General features: G+C 39.3%; 2 protein-coding genes across 3 annotated transcripts in view; one reads left to right on the top strand and one right to left on the bottom strand.

Moving 5' to 3' along the window:
* The window catches only part of NRAP (nebulin related anchoring protein), an 84,019-nt gene extending 77,535 nt beyond the window's left edge, over positions 1-6,484 (top strand). For both annotated transcript variants that reach the window (XM_060241610.1, XM_060241611.1), the window contains exons 40-42: positions 209-520; positions 3,577-3,729; positions 6,368-6,484. In XM_060241610.1, coding sequence (XP_060097593.1) covers positions 209-520; positions 3,577-3,729; positions 6,368-6,469 — 567 coding nt within the window. In that variant the 3' untranslated portion in view covers positions 6,470-6,484. The remainder of the gene's footprint in view (positions 1-208; positions 521-3,576; positions 3,730-6,367) is intronic.
* A 444-nt stretch (positions 6,485-6,928) lies between these two features.
* HABP2 (hyaluronan binding protein 2) overlaps positions 6,929-14,034 on the bottom strand; it is a 40,891-nt gene continuing 33,785 nt past the window's right edge. Inside the window, 4 exon segments of the mRNA XM_060242671.1 lie at positions 6,929-7,171; positions 9,752-9,922; positions 9,925-9,952; positions 10,878-11,018. Of these exon segments, the coding sequence (XP_060098654.1) occupies positions 9,777-9,922; positions 9,925-9,952; positions 10,878-11,018 (315 nt within the window). The 3' untranslated portion in view covers positions 6,929-7,171; positions 9,752-9,776.

The raw sequence follows: 14,034 nt of genomic DNA on the forward strand, positions 1-14,034 counted from the left end.
GAGATGAATATGAAAATTTATTTTCTAACTATTCTAACTGAGAATCATCTCAACAAAATCTCTGCCCGGTATACACACAACGAGAGTTCTGATCCAGCAATATCCCACACAACCTTTGCATAAACAATGAAAACAAGGAATTATGTGATAAACTGTGTTTGGGTGTGCATTTGTGTGTCCACCTTCTTTAATTACTTCATCTTAACAGTTCAGATACAAAGAGACCTTTCAGAGGAATCGAGGACAACAGATTGGATTTCGCAATGTGAATGATGACCCCAAAATGAGACATTTCCTCAAGATGGGTCACCTCCAGAGCGACAACCAGTACAAGAGGGATTTTATCAGAAACAGAGTGCATTTCAAGAGTCAAATCGATCAGCCAGGATTTATCCATGCAAAGAAAAGTCAGCAGTTGATAAGTGATGTCAACTACAGGCAGCACCTGCATCAGTATATCTGTGACCCAGAGCAACTGAATCTGAAGCATGCCAAAAAGGCCTACAAACTCCAGAGTGATGTACGTATATTTAATAAATAACTTGCTATGCAACCCTAAGCATAGATGCACACTTTTAAGTCTATTGAAATCAGTGTACTTAGAAAGGACTGAACTCTGCTTAGGATGCCACTGTTATAGGTTTAGAAACAAGCTCCAGCACAGATTCACCTGTCTGCTGCCTTTGCAGACCCGAGCTTGGGGGGTGGGTGGACAAGGGAAAAGGTTCTGGCTGGCTACTGCCACCTTCATGGCTCTTGAGGGAGTAATAGCCCTAGAGTCGGCTTTTCCTGTCCAACCACTCTCAGGCTTGCTGACCACACAGGAGGGGAGGTCTGAACCAGGAGTTAGCATTGCAGGATATGCTCCACTTTCCCCTTCCCTTACTTAGGGTGGTGCAGGGGGCTTCAATCCCTCTGGCTGCCAGTGTACAAAAATATTCAGGCTTAGTCTTCAAAATGTTGATAATCCACAGTTTAATCACTGTTTTAAATCACTGAGAAAAAGAGGCCCATTTAATTCAAGGATTTAAATAAAAATGTCCATTATCATTTAAATACTTCATAAATAATATGAATCATATGCAATATGATTTTTAAATATTTAACTTAAAGTTTTTACTATTTTACTATTTTTTTATTTTTACTATTTATGGAGAATAATATAGAACTTCCTTCCTTCCTTTCAGTTAGAAAGTCAAAATATTTTTTATGATTTTTTTTAAAAAGTCAGAATATCCAAAGGCGCAATAAATAACTAGACCCTTAAATCAGAAATGCCAACTAGTGTAACTAGTTGGATGGAATAAAAGAAGCAGTACTGGAGGGTATCTAAGTAGGTGATTAATTATAAAGGGAAGAAGAAGAAGAAATTCGATTTATACCCACCCTTCACTACCCAAAGGAGTCTCAGAGCAGCTTGCAATCTCCTTTCCCTTCCCCTTTCCACAACAGACACACTGTGAGATAGGTGGAGCTGAGAGAGCTCTAACATAAGCTGCTCTAGAGAGGAACAATTGTGCGAGAACTTATGACTGATTCAAGGTCACATCAGCAGGTGCATGCGGAGGAGTTTGCCCAGATAAGCGGGAAATAGTTCTAATTATTGTAAACTAGGAATAAGGCCCATTTTGGGGAAAAAATACAACATGCTCTAGAAAAAGGCTTTGGGCAAGTGCTCCCCCACTCTGGGTGTCTTCCCACCCCACATCCTCCAACTACCACCGATCCCCCACCACTTCTTCCTCTCAACTACCCCTACACCCTTGGCTCCACTATCCATGACATTCACTCATCCCCTACCCCCTTGCTGTCTTCCCATCCACCCTCAACCCTTGACATTCACTCACCCCTACCCTTGCTGTCTTCTCATCTACCCCACAGCTGAAACAGATTCCTCCCCCAGTGTGTTTGTCTCCATGTCTGTGGTAGCTCAAAGTCCTGGAACAAGCCCAGAATGGAAATAAGGAGGAATAATTATGGGGGTTGCAGGGAAGGGAGGAAGAAAGAATCCCTGAAGCATCTCCACTTTCCAGGTGAAGGACTGGAGGAGGGAGAGAGACAGAGAGGCATACAGATGCCAAGTCTTTTGCCACTGCTGTTGCTTCCCACCTTACCGTTGGCTTCCCATCTGTCCCTGAGCTTCTTGACTTGTCATAGTATGGCAGTGGTCACATAGATGCTGAAGCTAAGCATTCGTTCTGTCTGCAGTGCATTGTTGCTGACTTTTCCTTTCATATTCAGTCTTGCAGCATTTAGCATCAGCATGTGCTTGTGGTGCGATTCGGTTTCTTTGGTCTTGCATGGTTGTGTTATGGTATACCATAGAGCATGTGCCTCAAGGTGGCTGTCTTCTGTAGGGAAACTGATCAGCTTTCCATTTCCTCCCCCCTTCCTGCAGCCTCTCCCTAGGAAAAGTACAGTCTTTCTCTATAGTGGGGACCAAAGCAGGAGAGAAGCAACTTCATCAGGGTATAATGACACAGAGTCCTCCTGCAAAACCGCCAATTTCTCCAGGGGAAGTGATCTGTGCCATCTGGAGAGCAGTTGTAATTCTGAAAGATGTCCAGCCCTCACCTGGAGATTGGCAACAATAGTTCCCCAGGAGAAAATGGCTGGTTTAGAGGGTGGAGTCTATGGCAATGTACCTGTCTGAAGTCCCACCCTTTCCAGGCTCCACCCCTCAAATCTTCAGGAATTTCCCATCCTGGAGTTCGCAACCCTATCTCCTTCCCACCATCAACCTACCTTTATCTGCCCCTCTGACTTCAGCTTTCCATCTCCTCCACCCTCCCTGCAGCCTTTACCTGGAAAAAGTACAGTCTTTCTCTGCAGTGGGGACCATAGCAGCTTACATCATTCTCCTATCCCCCTTTTGATCTGCACAACAACCCTGGGAGGTAGGTTAGGCTGAAACAATGTTCCCTCTGAGCTGCAAAGTCTTGTGAGCAAAAATTCTACTTTGTGAGCTACTGGCATAAAAGTTGTGAGCTACTGCATAAATTATTGTGCTCTGGGGCTATTTTTCCTGAGCTAAGACAAAAATGTGTGAGCTGGAGGCTAAAAATCTGTGAGCTAGCTCATGATAACTCAGCTTAGAGGGAACACTGAGCTGAAAATCTGTGACTGGTGTGAAGTCACCCAGTCAGCTTCCACAGCAAGAACTTGCATCTGGCAAATCCTGCACTGAAGTGCTAACTGCTGTGCCACACTGGCTGTCATAGAGGGGCTGCTGCTGAACAGTAGCAAGCAGCCAGGCCTAGCTAAGTCATGACAGTCAGGTGGCATCAAGTCATCCAGAAGGTGCTGCCAGACCTAGGGTAGCTAACCTCCAGGTGGAGCCTAAAAGATCTCCTGGTATCACAACTGAACTCTAGACATCAAATCTGTATCCCCCTGGAGAAAATAATTGCTTTGGAGGGTGGACTCTATGGTATTTATATTCAGTTGAGGCTTCTTTCCTCCCCAAACTCTGGCTTTCGTAAACTCCACCACAAAATATCCAGGAATTAAAAACAATTCACTAATCTAAGTATAGAAACAAAATGCAAAATACATGTTCATGAATCTGTTTTGCAGATTAAGTACAAATCTGATCTAAACTGGATCAAAGGCATTGGCTGGACTCCTCCAGGTTCTCACAAAGTAGAAATGGCCAGAAGGGCTGCTGAACTTGCATATGCTCAGGAACATCACCCTCAAGGAATGTTGAATCAATGTGATCCAGAGACTGTAAGTGAATGGGAAACACTTGTTATCAGTACTTGATGTGCAAATTTAGAGATACAAAATTCCCAGATATTCAATCATGGGTGTGTGTTTCATATTTTGTTCTCCATTTAGCAATCAAATAGAAATGTGGACAGGATTGAAATATATATATAGTTATAAACTTACTGTTCTACTTTAAGAATGTAAATCACACTGGTTTGGATCCCACTTAAAATTTTCATAGATTGTGACTTCCCCTTTCTTCCAATTGTAGACCACAACATTTCCTCACATATAACTCCTGGAGGTCAGAGGACCTCAGATATAGCTTGGGGAGGGAATCTGATGGCTTTTGTAGAGGAGGTGAATTGAAAAAATCACCCCCACTCCAATATAAATGTTTGGTGTAGTGGTTAAGTGCCAGTTTGGTGTAGAGGTTAAGTGCGTGGACCTGGGAGAACCGGGTTTGATTCCCCACTTCTCCACTTGCACCTGCTGGAATGGTCTTGGGTTAGCCATAGCTCTGGCAGAGGTTGTCCTTGAATGGGCAGCTGCTGTGAGAGCCCTCTCAGCCCCACCCACCTCACAGGGTATCTGTTGTGGGGGGAGAAGATAAAGGAGTTTGTAAGCCGCTCTGAGTCTCTGATTCAGAGAGAAGGGTGGGATATAAATCTGCAGTTCTTCTTCTTCGTCGGATCCAAGCCATTATGTGTAATGCACTGCACTGCACTGCTTATTCTGTTTAAGAAATATGAAATAATAAACAAAGGTTTTATTATCTAGACTTCGAAACAGTTTCCTGTTTGTTCTGTTCATAGAACAAGCATTATCTGGAAGCCAAATACAGAAACCTACAAGATTTGTTTACAGTAGGATGAGTATATTCATTACAAGCAGCAATTCTTTCAAACTGCTTCCAACTCCAGTGTCTAACTCAAGCCTAATAAATCACAGTATTAATTAAATCTGATATTGTTAAACTTTGGAACAACATTGAAGATGAATATGATCATCACAGTTTATATCATAACTGTAGATTAAATTATCCTCACAAAGCTGCTGATGGTGTGTCTTTTGATATATATTTTAAAATGCTAGTGTCTCAACATTATTTCTCCACTTTCTGAACATGATGATGTGGTTAAATTGTTAAGAACAGGATCTCAGAGATCCATGGTGAGGTTGCCACTCTGCCTTGAAGCTTTCTGGGTGACTTTGAACTATTCACTTATATCAACTAACCTACCTCACCAGATGGTTGTAAATATAAAATGGGGAAAAGATAATCATGTACACCACTTCATACTCCTTTGTGAAAGGAGGGAATAAAGCATAATAATAGATACTTTGGATGCCAAACTTTCATTTTATTTCTATGGATTTTGGGAAACTAAAAGTTTGCACTGATGGAAATACTTTGCTGATGTTTCATATATTAGCTTGTTTTGTGATTTTGTGTCCGTTTTCCTTAATGTTGTAGAAGATGAAGGCATCTGAAGCATTTAAGAGGATCTGAGAGTTCTACATGTTTATAGTATATAGGAACTTTAATTGCCTAATACTATAGACTATATATTCAATTACAGAACTGTGTGGCACTCCAAACTCTTATATAATAAAGTTTTTTGAACATTTCAATATGTCTTCAATCTATTTTATAACACAGCAATATCATAGTACAATACACAAAACAGCACCAACATCAACATAAACACATCTGACTTGTGTCCATAAATCCTTTGGACTGAGATTAACAGTTTTAAACAAAGCCTCAAGCATAACTCTTGCAAGCCAAGAAAACGTGCTGTAAATTCCTCCCCCTCCCAACAGACACCGTTGAGAGCATTGCAATAAGAGAACCAGTTTCAGTCAAATGACCTTCTTCAGCAAGGCTTCATATGCCCAAATTGCATTATTTTTACAAAAGGAGCCTCAGTCCAACATACAGTTGACCACAGTTCACAAAATTTCAAGGCTGGTTGGCATAATACTATAGACTGTCTTACAGCCATTGCAGTTAGTACAAACATTTTGAGAAGCTAAAGAGTAACTGAAACTATTTTAAACCTTTGCTTTCAAAATCATTTCACTTATAATTCTAAAATGAAAATATTTCATAAGGGTTTCAAGGACTTACTGAAGGATGTAAAAGGGAAGACTTAAGATCATGTAGATTCCAGTGGAATAGCCTTTATAGCAAAGCAAAAGCAAAACAAAAGTCCAGTGGCAGCTTATAGACTAAACTAAGATTTACCCTAAGATTTAAATAAGGTAGACCATTGTGCCTTTACCTGCTGTCAATTAACTAATGAAATAAAATTGGTACATAAAGTTGTATATGTTCCAGGGTCACAGATATCTCCTGGAATATGTTCCATATAATATTGTTATGATTTGGAATCTGGGCTGTAGGAGCGAACATGTGTTACATATACGGTATGTTTCATAGCATCCAAGGTTGTCAGAAGTGTCCAGAAAGGGTTTCCCTTAATGTTGAGTTAATTAATATTTTAGAATATAAAATGCCAAATGAGACACTGAACTAATGTTTTATTATTAAAAATACCAAATGAGACATTTTTCTTTACTAATTTTATTAATGCATGTTATGTAACTGTCTTATCCAATAGCTAATGCTTAGAATTTATTTTGTTGGCAGGAGCAGGCAAAAGTAGAAGGATCCCAACAAGTCAGAATCAACCCAGATGCAGCAGAGATTCTTCAAGTCAAGCGAAGAAAAATGCAGTTAATGAAAAAATAAATCGGGACATGGACATCTGTTGGTAGAATGTGTATATGTTTTTCAGCTTGATCAGCAAGTCATGTAGCTTTTCTAACCATAGAGGATGGCACCAAAACACAAACAAATTAAATCTAGATTTAATAATGATTTTTAATATTTTTGCATGCATATTGCAAATTATTTGTAAGGGTATGTTTTCCAGAACTTATTATATATTTAAGACAGCAAATGAGATTAGTACTAGATGACTGGCAGGCTCAGCTTTGTACTAAAATAAATAAACCATGATTTGCTGAAAGTACAACAAATTTTGTTGAAAATAAACCAACAGTTTCACTTTCTAGAAATATTTCTGTTGAGTAATAATTATTCCTTGTTTACGAAGAGAATGTGCACACAGAATTATGGTTAGCCACCATTAATTATATTTGGCTTCCTTCTTTTTCCTGAATTATTTTATAACTGAACAGTCTGGGGTGATTTTTAAAAGTATATATTTTATTATTATTTTTCAACAAGCCTGTATTGGCATAAAACAGATTCAGCAGTACAAACAACAATATTATAAGTAATATAAAATCCTGGATAATAGAGTATGCAGGGGAGCTAATGTACATAAAATGAGTAAAATATATGTAATTTCAAGTTTAACAAAATTAAATGAATAAAACAAATAAGATATGGTCATTCCAGAGCCAGTCTCTGTCGGATTTTCATGGCCTGTTGAAGAAATTCGGCAACCGTTAAAGTTAACTCAGAGCAGGTGTCATATAAAAGTCTGTAGAATCAGCACAGCTCAACATATCTGCTAAAATATCTTTCAAATATGTACGACGAATATCATCATAAAGGGGACAATTCAATAATACATGCGAGATAGTTTCGATACATTTGGGATTATAAAGACAATGTCTGGCAGAGTAATCAATCCTGTTAAATCTGCCAAATAAAATAGCAGATGGTAATGCATTGCTTCTCGTTAACGAGAAAGCACGCCGTTGTTGTGGTGCTTGTAGAGAGGAGAAATTTGACGCTAATTTCCCTACAGAAAGAGGAAGTTCAAAATTCAGCAAGGAGCAAGTTTTGTTGGCCAGGCTATATAATGTTTGCATTTCGATATCCAAGATTCTAAGCTTAAGTTTCAAGAATGCATCTTTTAGGGATAGCATAAAAAGTGAATCTATATCAATGCCCATAGACTTAATTTTCCTCTCAATAAATACTAACCAATTTGACATATTGGATTCTGAGAGCAGTTGATATATAAGGCTCTCCGAATCAGAGTAGAAATGTAGCCGTAACCAATATTTAAATAACATTAGCCATGCTTGTGTTTCCACAAGATTCATCCCTGTTTCTAAACATAGAACTGCATATGGTACGCATTTTGGGAATCCCAGGATTTTCCATAGAAATTTTGATTGGACACCTTCAATGTTGTTGTCCAAGGCTGTGATCCAAACTGGGACCCCATATAAGAGCTGTGGTATCACTTTAGCCTTAAAGATTTTTAGCGCAGCTGAGACAAACTGATTGCCTCTACTATAAAAGCAGCGCTGAATAGCTGCAACGTTAACATTGACTGACTTAATTATACAGTTATAATTATGTGGACGATACAGTTTTACTATCTTGTTCCAGAATTGGATTAAAACACTTGTTTGCCTGTTGTATCACTTTCCTTAACTACAATAAGCTCCTTTTGAACTATGACAAATCTAAAATTGTTGTATTTTCCAAATATTGGAAACCAATTAAATGGTCAATAGGTGGCAAAGAGATGGAACAAGTAAAATACTATAAATATTTAGGAATTCATTTCCAATATAACTCACTTTGGACTAATCACTGTAACTGTATATTTTATTATATACATCTTTTACTACAATTTTACACATCACAGTGAGTCCCATAAATATTGGATACCATAGTATTACATATCTCAGTGAGCCAGATGAATTATGCATATAAGTGTAGTGATTTAACATTGATTATTCAGTAAAACAGCTGACAAATAATAGTAGGATACAATAATATAACAATTATATAATAAGTCCCACTCTTCTCATCTGGGGTGGATTCTTGACAATTTGGTATTCTTGATAGGAGAGGAAATATGTGAGTAAGTGAATTAGAATGAATGCATTAAAGTGAAAGAGCATGCAAGAGTGAACCATTAGGTTGGATCCAAATTATTCTCCAGAAGCAGAATGGAACTTTCTTGCCTCCTCTCTCTCACTGCAGCCCACTGATCTCCAAAAGCCACTGGTCCTGGTGGACAAGGGAAACTAAATAATGATATGAGAGTTATCTGCAGAAGAATGGGGGAACTAGTGGAAACTGATAATTTAGTCTCAATCAAATAAAAAAATTAAAAACCAATAATTTAGTCTGGATCTTAACTCATAATACCCACATATAACTTTCAACTGTGCTAGGTACCATTGTGGTATAGTGTGGGCTGCATGTTACACTTAGATCAGGAGTACATTTTTATATACTAATATATAGCATTTTTTTACTAATATATATGGGTTTTTTAGCAGCCCACCATAGTATAGACAGGTGAAACCCAATCCCAGGACTCATAAGATAATGTATTTAGGGGTGTGCAGAAAATCCCTGATATTTTTCAGTTCAGGCCTATTGGGCCCAATTTTTTTTGGTATTTTCAAAAAGTCTTGGATCCCAGTATTGTTATGGTATTGGGTTGTGGGATTTTTCAGAAATTCCAAATTTTTGCATCAAGGAGCCAAGAGAGGATCAACTGGGGTGGTGGGAGCTGTGAGCTACATGCTGCCTTGATTGGGCCCTTGGGGCTTGGGGTTGAGAGGACTGGCTCCTCTTACAACTTGTTTTAAACCATTTGGTATAGCTGAATATACCCAAATAAAAATTGAAAAATTCAGCTTTATTTGGGCTCAGCTATACTCCAAGCTGATCAGATTCTCCTATCTGTGTTCAGCAAAATACCCCAAAAAATACTGGTAAAGTATTTTTCAGGTATTTTTTCAGCTCAATTTATGTCAGCTGCAAACCCCTAAATCTATTCAGATTTACATTTTGAAGAGAACAGGATATATTTGTGCAGTTCGAAATCCACATTTCTTACAATCTTTTTTACCAAATATATTAATGATAAAAATATTAGTAAAATATTAGTAAAATATATTAATGATAAAAATATTAGTAAAATATTAGTACATATTAGTAAAATATTAGTACATATTAGTAAAATATTAGTAAAATATTAGTAAAATATTAACAATTGTTCATTATGGATCAATGTTTTAGTTTTACCTTTCTCAGTTCCAGAAGATATTTCTTAATCATGAGAAATAGGCTCTTGTTGAATTTTTGTCCTAATCCAATTGAGAAATCTTGTCACACGGGTATAAACTCCTGGTTTGTTTTTTAATCCACATTGGTCTCCTCAGCTCACAATTCCATAGATATAATAAGAGCCATTTTAATACATGTTAAAGAACCACCTGAATCTCCCTATTAAGAAATAAGGTAAATAATTCCAAAGTAAACTATTAACCAACATCAAATATTGCACTTCACCCAGATGAATAATTTCCCAGCCCTTTTGTACAAAGGCCAAGAAAGCACTAGATTTGCAGTGCAATCTTATGCAGAGTTGCTCCATTGTAAGTCCATTGATGTCTAAGGATTTAGACTGAAATAACTGCATAAGATTGCATGGTTAGCGTAGAGTTTATAGTATAACATCTACAAATTAATCATGGGGAAGAGTTGAAGGCAGCTGCTTCTGGTCACTTTCTCATTTCACAATATTATTTAATTATTAGCAGAATACTTGGCAGGCCTGTTTGTGTAGAAAAGACCTATGTGTTAAGGGAGTTCTTTGGGGTGTATTCCTATAAACGTAAAAACCTGTCTCTGTGTGTTCCTATAAGCCTAAAGACCTGTCTCCCCTGGACAAGCTGCTCAGAGATGCAGAACAGAACCCCCTAGCTTTCCCATTCTTATTCATTTAAAGTCTTAGTACATTAGGGATATATTCCCCTTCTGTATATATATATATATCCTAGGAAAGAGAAATAAATAGGTAAATATAACGAATTCATGTAATATCATGAAAACACACAAAGAACAAAATGGGGAAGAGAGGTATGGATCACATGAACAAGATGTGTTGGGAGAAACCTTGTCAAATTCCCAGGTTTCTGTGGCTTACACCAATTGAACTTCTCCCATAGGCTTGCCTGTCACCAGAAGAGCTGCTATTGCTTTGAAGGACATTCCTCTCACATCATGTTGAAAGGAAGGAAGTTGTTGTAATGTATCTGATACAAGCAGCAGATACATATGTAGTACCCTGCCAGACATTACTCTGCATAGCCTATTTACATTTTTTTAAAAGAGAAATTAGTGTTCAAATACTGAAAAAGCAACAGACCTGACAAGTATCAGCTCTTGTTCTCTGAAGATTTCCTGCACAAAGCATGCTTTCATCCAGTCTGTTCTTATACACGCTTGGTGCATTACACTGCATCTGGGAAATCAGCTTTACTCTGGCATCTAACAGCTGATGAGATTCCTCACCTGTAAGATGAATGCCAGGAAAATAAAGGAATACTTTCCATCTTCCTTTAGCTTAATATTTGTGTGTGTGTGGGGGGGGGGTTCTTTTTAAAATTGGTTCACAGAATTTTGTTGGGGCCTACAATGTGATTGTCTTTTGGAAGGTAAAATTTATATGCTGAATGCAGTGAAAGTTTTGTCAAAATAGATTAGGAAATGACCAAAGCATACAGAAGTTACAATTTTAAAAAAATGGCTTTCAGACCTCAATTTATATGCTGTTACATGAGGTACTTCTCTACCTGTTGTTTTGCCTTTGAAAATCCATAGTAATCAAGGAAGCTCAGGTCTTGCAGACTTTTCAAGGGAAACAGTGAGTCAAAGCTTAACTGTCTGGTTCAAATCCTGACATTTATTGTGTGTTCTTTTGGTCATTACATCAATGTAGCTGAAGAACTGTACATACTGGATAAACCTATATAGATATAAAAGCCAAGCTGTACTGGTGACAACTCACCTACCATCTCTTTGGCTGAGCCAAGTGTCACTCAATCCCTCCAGCCCCAGGACAGATGAGGATTTAGCCACTGGGGAAGCTGTCTTCACGGCCCATTGGCTCATCCTGCCGGGTCCTCTGTTTTCCCTCAGTGGCTGTTGCAAAGAAACTAAAGTATTCCAAGCTTCATACTGTCAGCAAAAGGCAGGGGAAGGAGGGAAAACTCATTGGAGCCAGTCCTGACTAGGCTTGCCAGCTCCAGGTTGGGAAATTTCTGGAGATTTTGTGGTGGAGTCTATGGAAGCCAGAGTTTGAGGAGGGGAGAGGGGAGGGGAGAGGCCTCAGCTGAATATAATGCCATAATGTCCACCCTCCAAAGCAGTTATTTTCTCCAGGATGGGGAGAGAGATCTGCTGTCTGGAGTTCAGTTGTGATCCCAGGAGATCTTCAGGCTCCACCTGGAGGTTGGCTACCCTAGGCCTGGCAGCACCATCAAGTGACTCGATGCGACCTGACTGGCATAGCTTAACTAGGTCTGGCTGCTTGCTACTGTTCAACAGCAGCTAAAGTTGCCAGGTCTGAGACAGGAAATATCTGGGGACTTTGGGGTGCAGCCAGGAGGCTTTGGGTGAGGAGCCAGGAGCAAAGGTGTGGCAACCATGATTGAACTCATGGCCATCACATTTAAAGGGACTGTGCTCCTTTTATTGAAAATAATGGAGGATAGGGGCACTTTCTTTTGGGGCTCATAGAACTAGACCTTCTGATTCAATCTTTTTGATACTTGGGAGGTGTTTTGAGGAGAGGTGCCAGATGCAATGCTGAAAATTTGGTGTCTCTAACTCAAACAAATAGCACCCCCCCCCGAGCCCCAGATACCCATGTATCAATTTTCCAGTCTCAATAGGATATAACGGAGAGCCCAGCAGACATTTAACCCCTCCCCAGCTTTCTCATAACTGTGAAGAGGGAGGAGGACCTTCAAACTAGGGGATCCCCTGCCCCCAAATGGGGATGGGCAACCCTAGCAGCAGCTCCCTTATTTGTTTATTTCTGGGCCAATAACAGCTCTCAGCAAAGGAGATACGTTTGTTAACTAAGTTGGGAAATTCCTGGAGATTTGAGGGGCGGAGCCCGGAGAGGGTGGGGTTCGAGGAAGGGTGGGACCACAGACAGGTACAATGCCATAGAAACCACCCTCCAAACTAGCCAATCTCCAGGTGAGAGCTGGAGATCTCTCAGAATTACAACTGCTATCCAGATGACAGAGATCAGTTTCCTCAAGAAAATGGTGGAATCTGTGTCATTATACCCTGCTGACATCTCCTCCCTCCTGTTTTGGTCCCCACTGTGGAGAAAGACTGTACTTTTCCCAGGTAAAGGCTGCAGGAAGTGAGGAGGAGATGGAAAGCTGATCACTTTCTCTACAGAAAACGGCCGCCTTGAGGTGCATACCATAAGATGACCATGCCTGGCCAAAAAAGACATCATACCACAAGCACATGCTGATGCTAAAAGCTGCAAAGCCAAATATGGCATGAGAAACTGGCAACAACACACTGCAGACAAAAGGAATGCTGATCTTTAGCATCATTGTAGTATTACACCACAGCAAGCTGATACTAAGGCTAGAGCACTTGTTTAGATCCTCTTTCTAGAGCCTGTTGTATTTATTCCCACAACAGGCCTTATTCCTAGTCTATAATATTTTGCCTTTCTTAGAAACTCTGTAGTAGGTTTACAGTTTACCACTCTTTAACAGCATATTGGTTGTTGACATGCATTTAAGCACCTAAGATGTTTTCTTGTAAGTAGCAAGTACAGCAAAAGGTTCTGAAACTACTCAAACTACATGCAACAGCAATGTCATTCAAAAGTCTGAAAGCAATGTTTATGCACATTCAGTTAAAATTTTCAATTAGGAATCAAAATTTGATTTTGAATTCTTGAAATCCTTCTGGATTGCTTAGAACTTCTGTCATTAAATGCTAACAGTGCAATCCAAAACAGTCACATCATTTATATACTTATGTATTATTTATTTCATTTATATCACTACTTTGTACCCAATGATGACCCAAATTGGTTTACATCATTATTCTCCATTTTATCTTCACAACTGTTCTCTGAGGTAGGTTAGGCTCAGAATGCATGACTGACTCAAAATCACTTAGCAAGCCTCCATGGTAGAATGAGAATTTGAACCTGGTTTGCCCAGATCCTAGCCCAACATTCTAACCACTACACCACACCTGCTCTGACTGAAGTCAATGGGCTTAGAAGAGTGCTATTATGTTTCAGAGTGCACTGTAACAGTTGGTTTGCTGGATCTTGCTTTGAGAAACCCAAGCTGAGAGCCTTGCTCAGCTACAAAAACTTGCTGGGCTTACCTGCGCAAACAACTAGCTCCTTGCCTAAACCAACCCAAATTATTGTGGAAAAGCTAAAGAGTTGCACTGAGTTTCCTGAAGGAAGTATAAACTAAATTGGGGGGGGGGGGGGGGAGGAAATCTGAGCAGTTCTGCTGTGATAGCAC

This window comes from Heteronotia binoei, chromosome 6 (genome assembly GCF_032191835.1).
Source record: "Heteronotia binoei isolate CCM8104 ecotype False Entrance Well chromosome 6, APGP_CSIRO_Hbin_v1, whole genome shotgun sequence".
Lineage (NCBI taxonomy): Eukaryota > Metazoa > Chordata > Lepidosauria > Squamata > Gekkonidae > Heteronotia > Heteronotia binoei.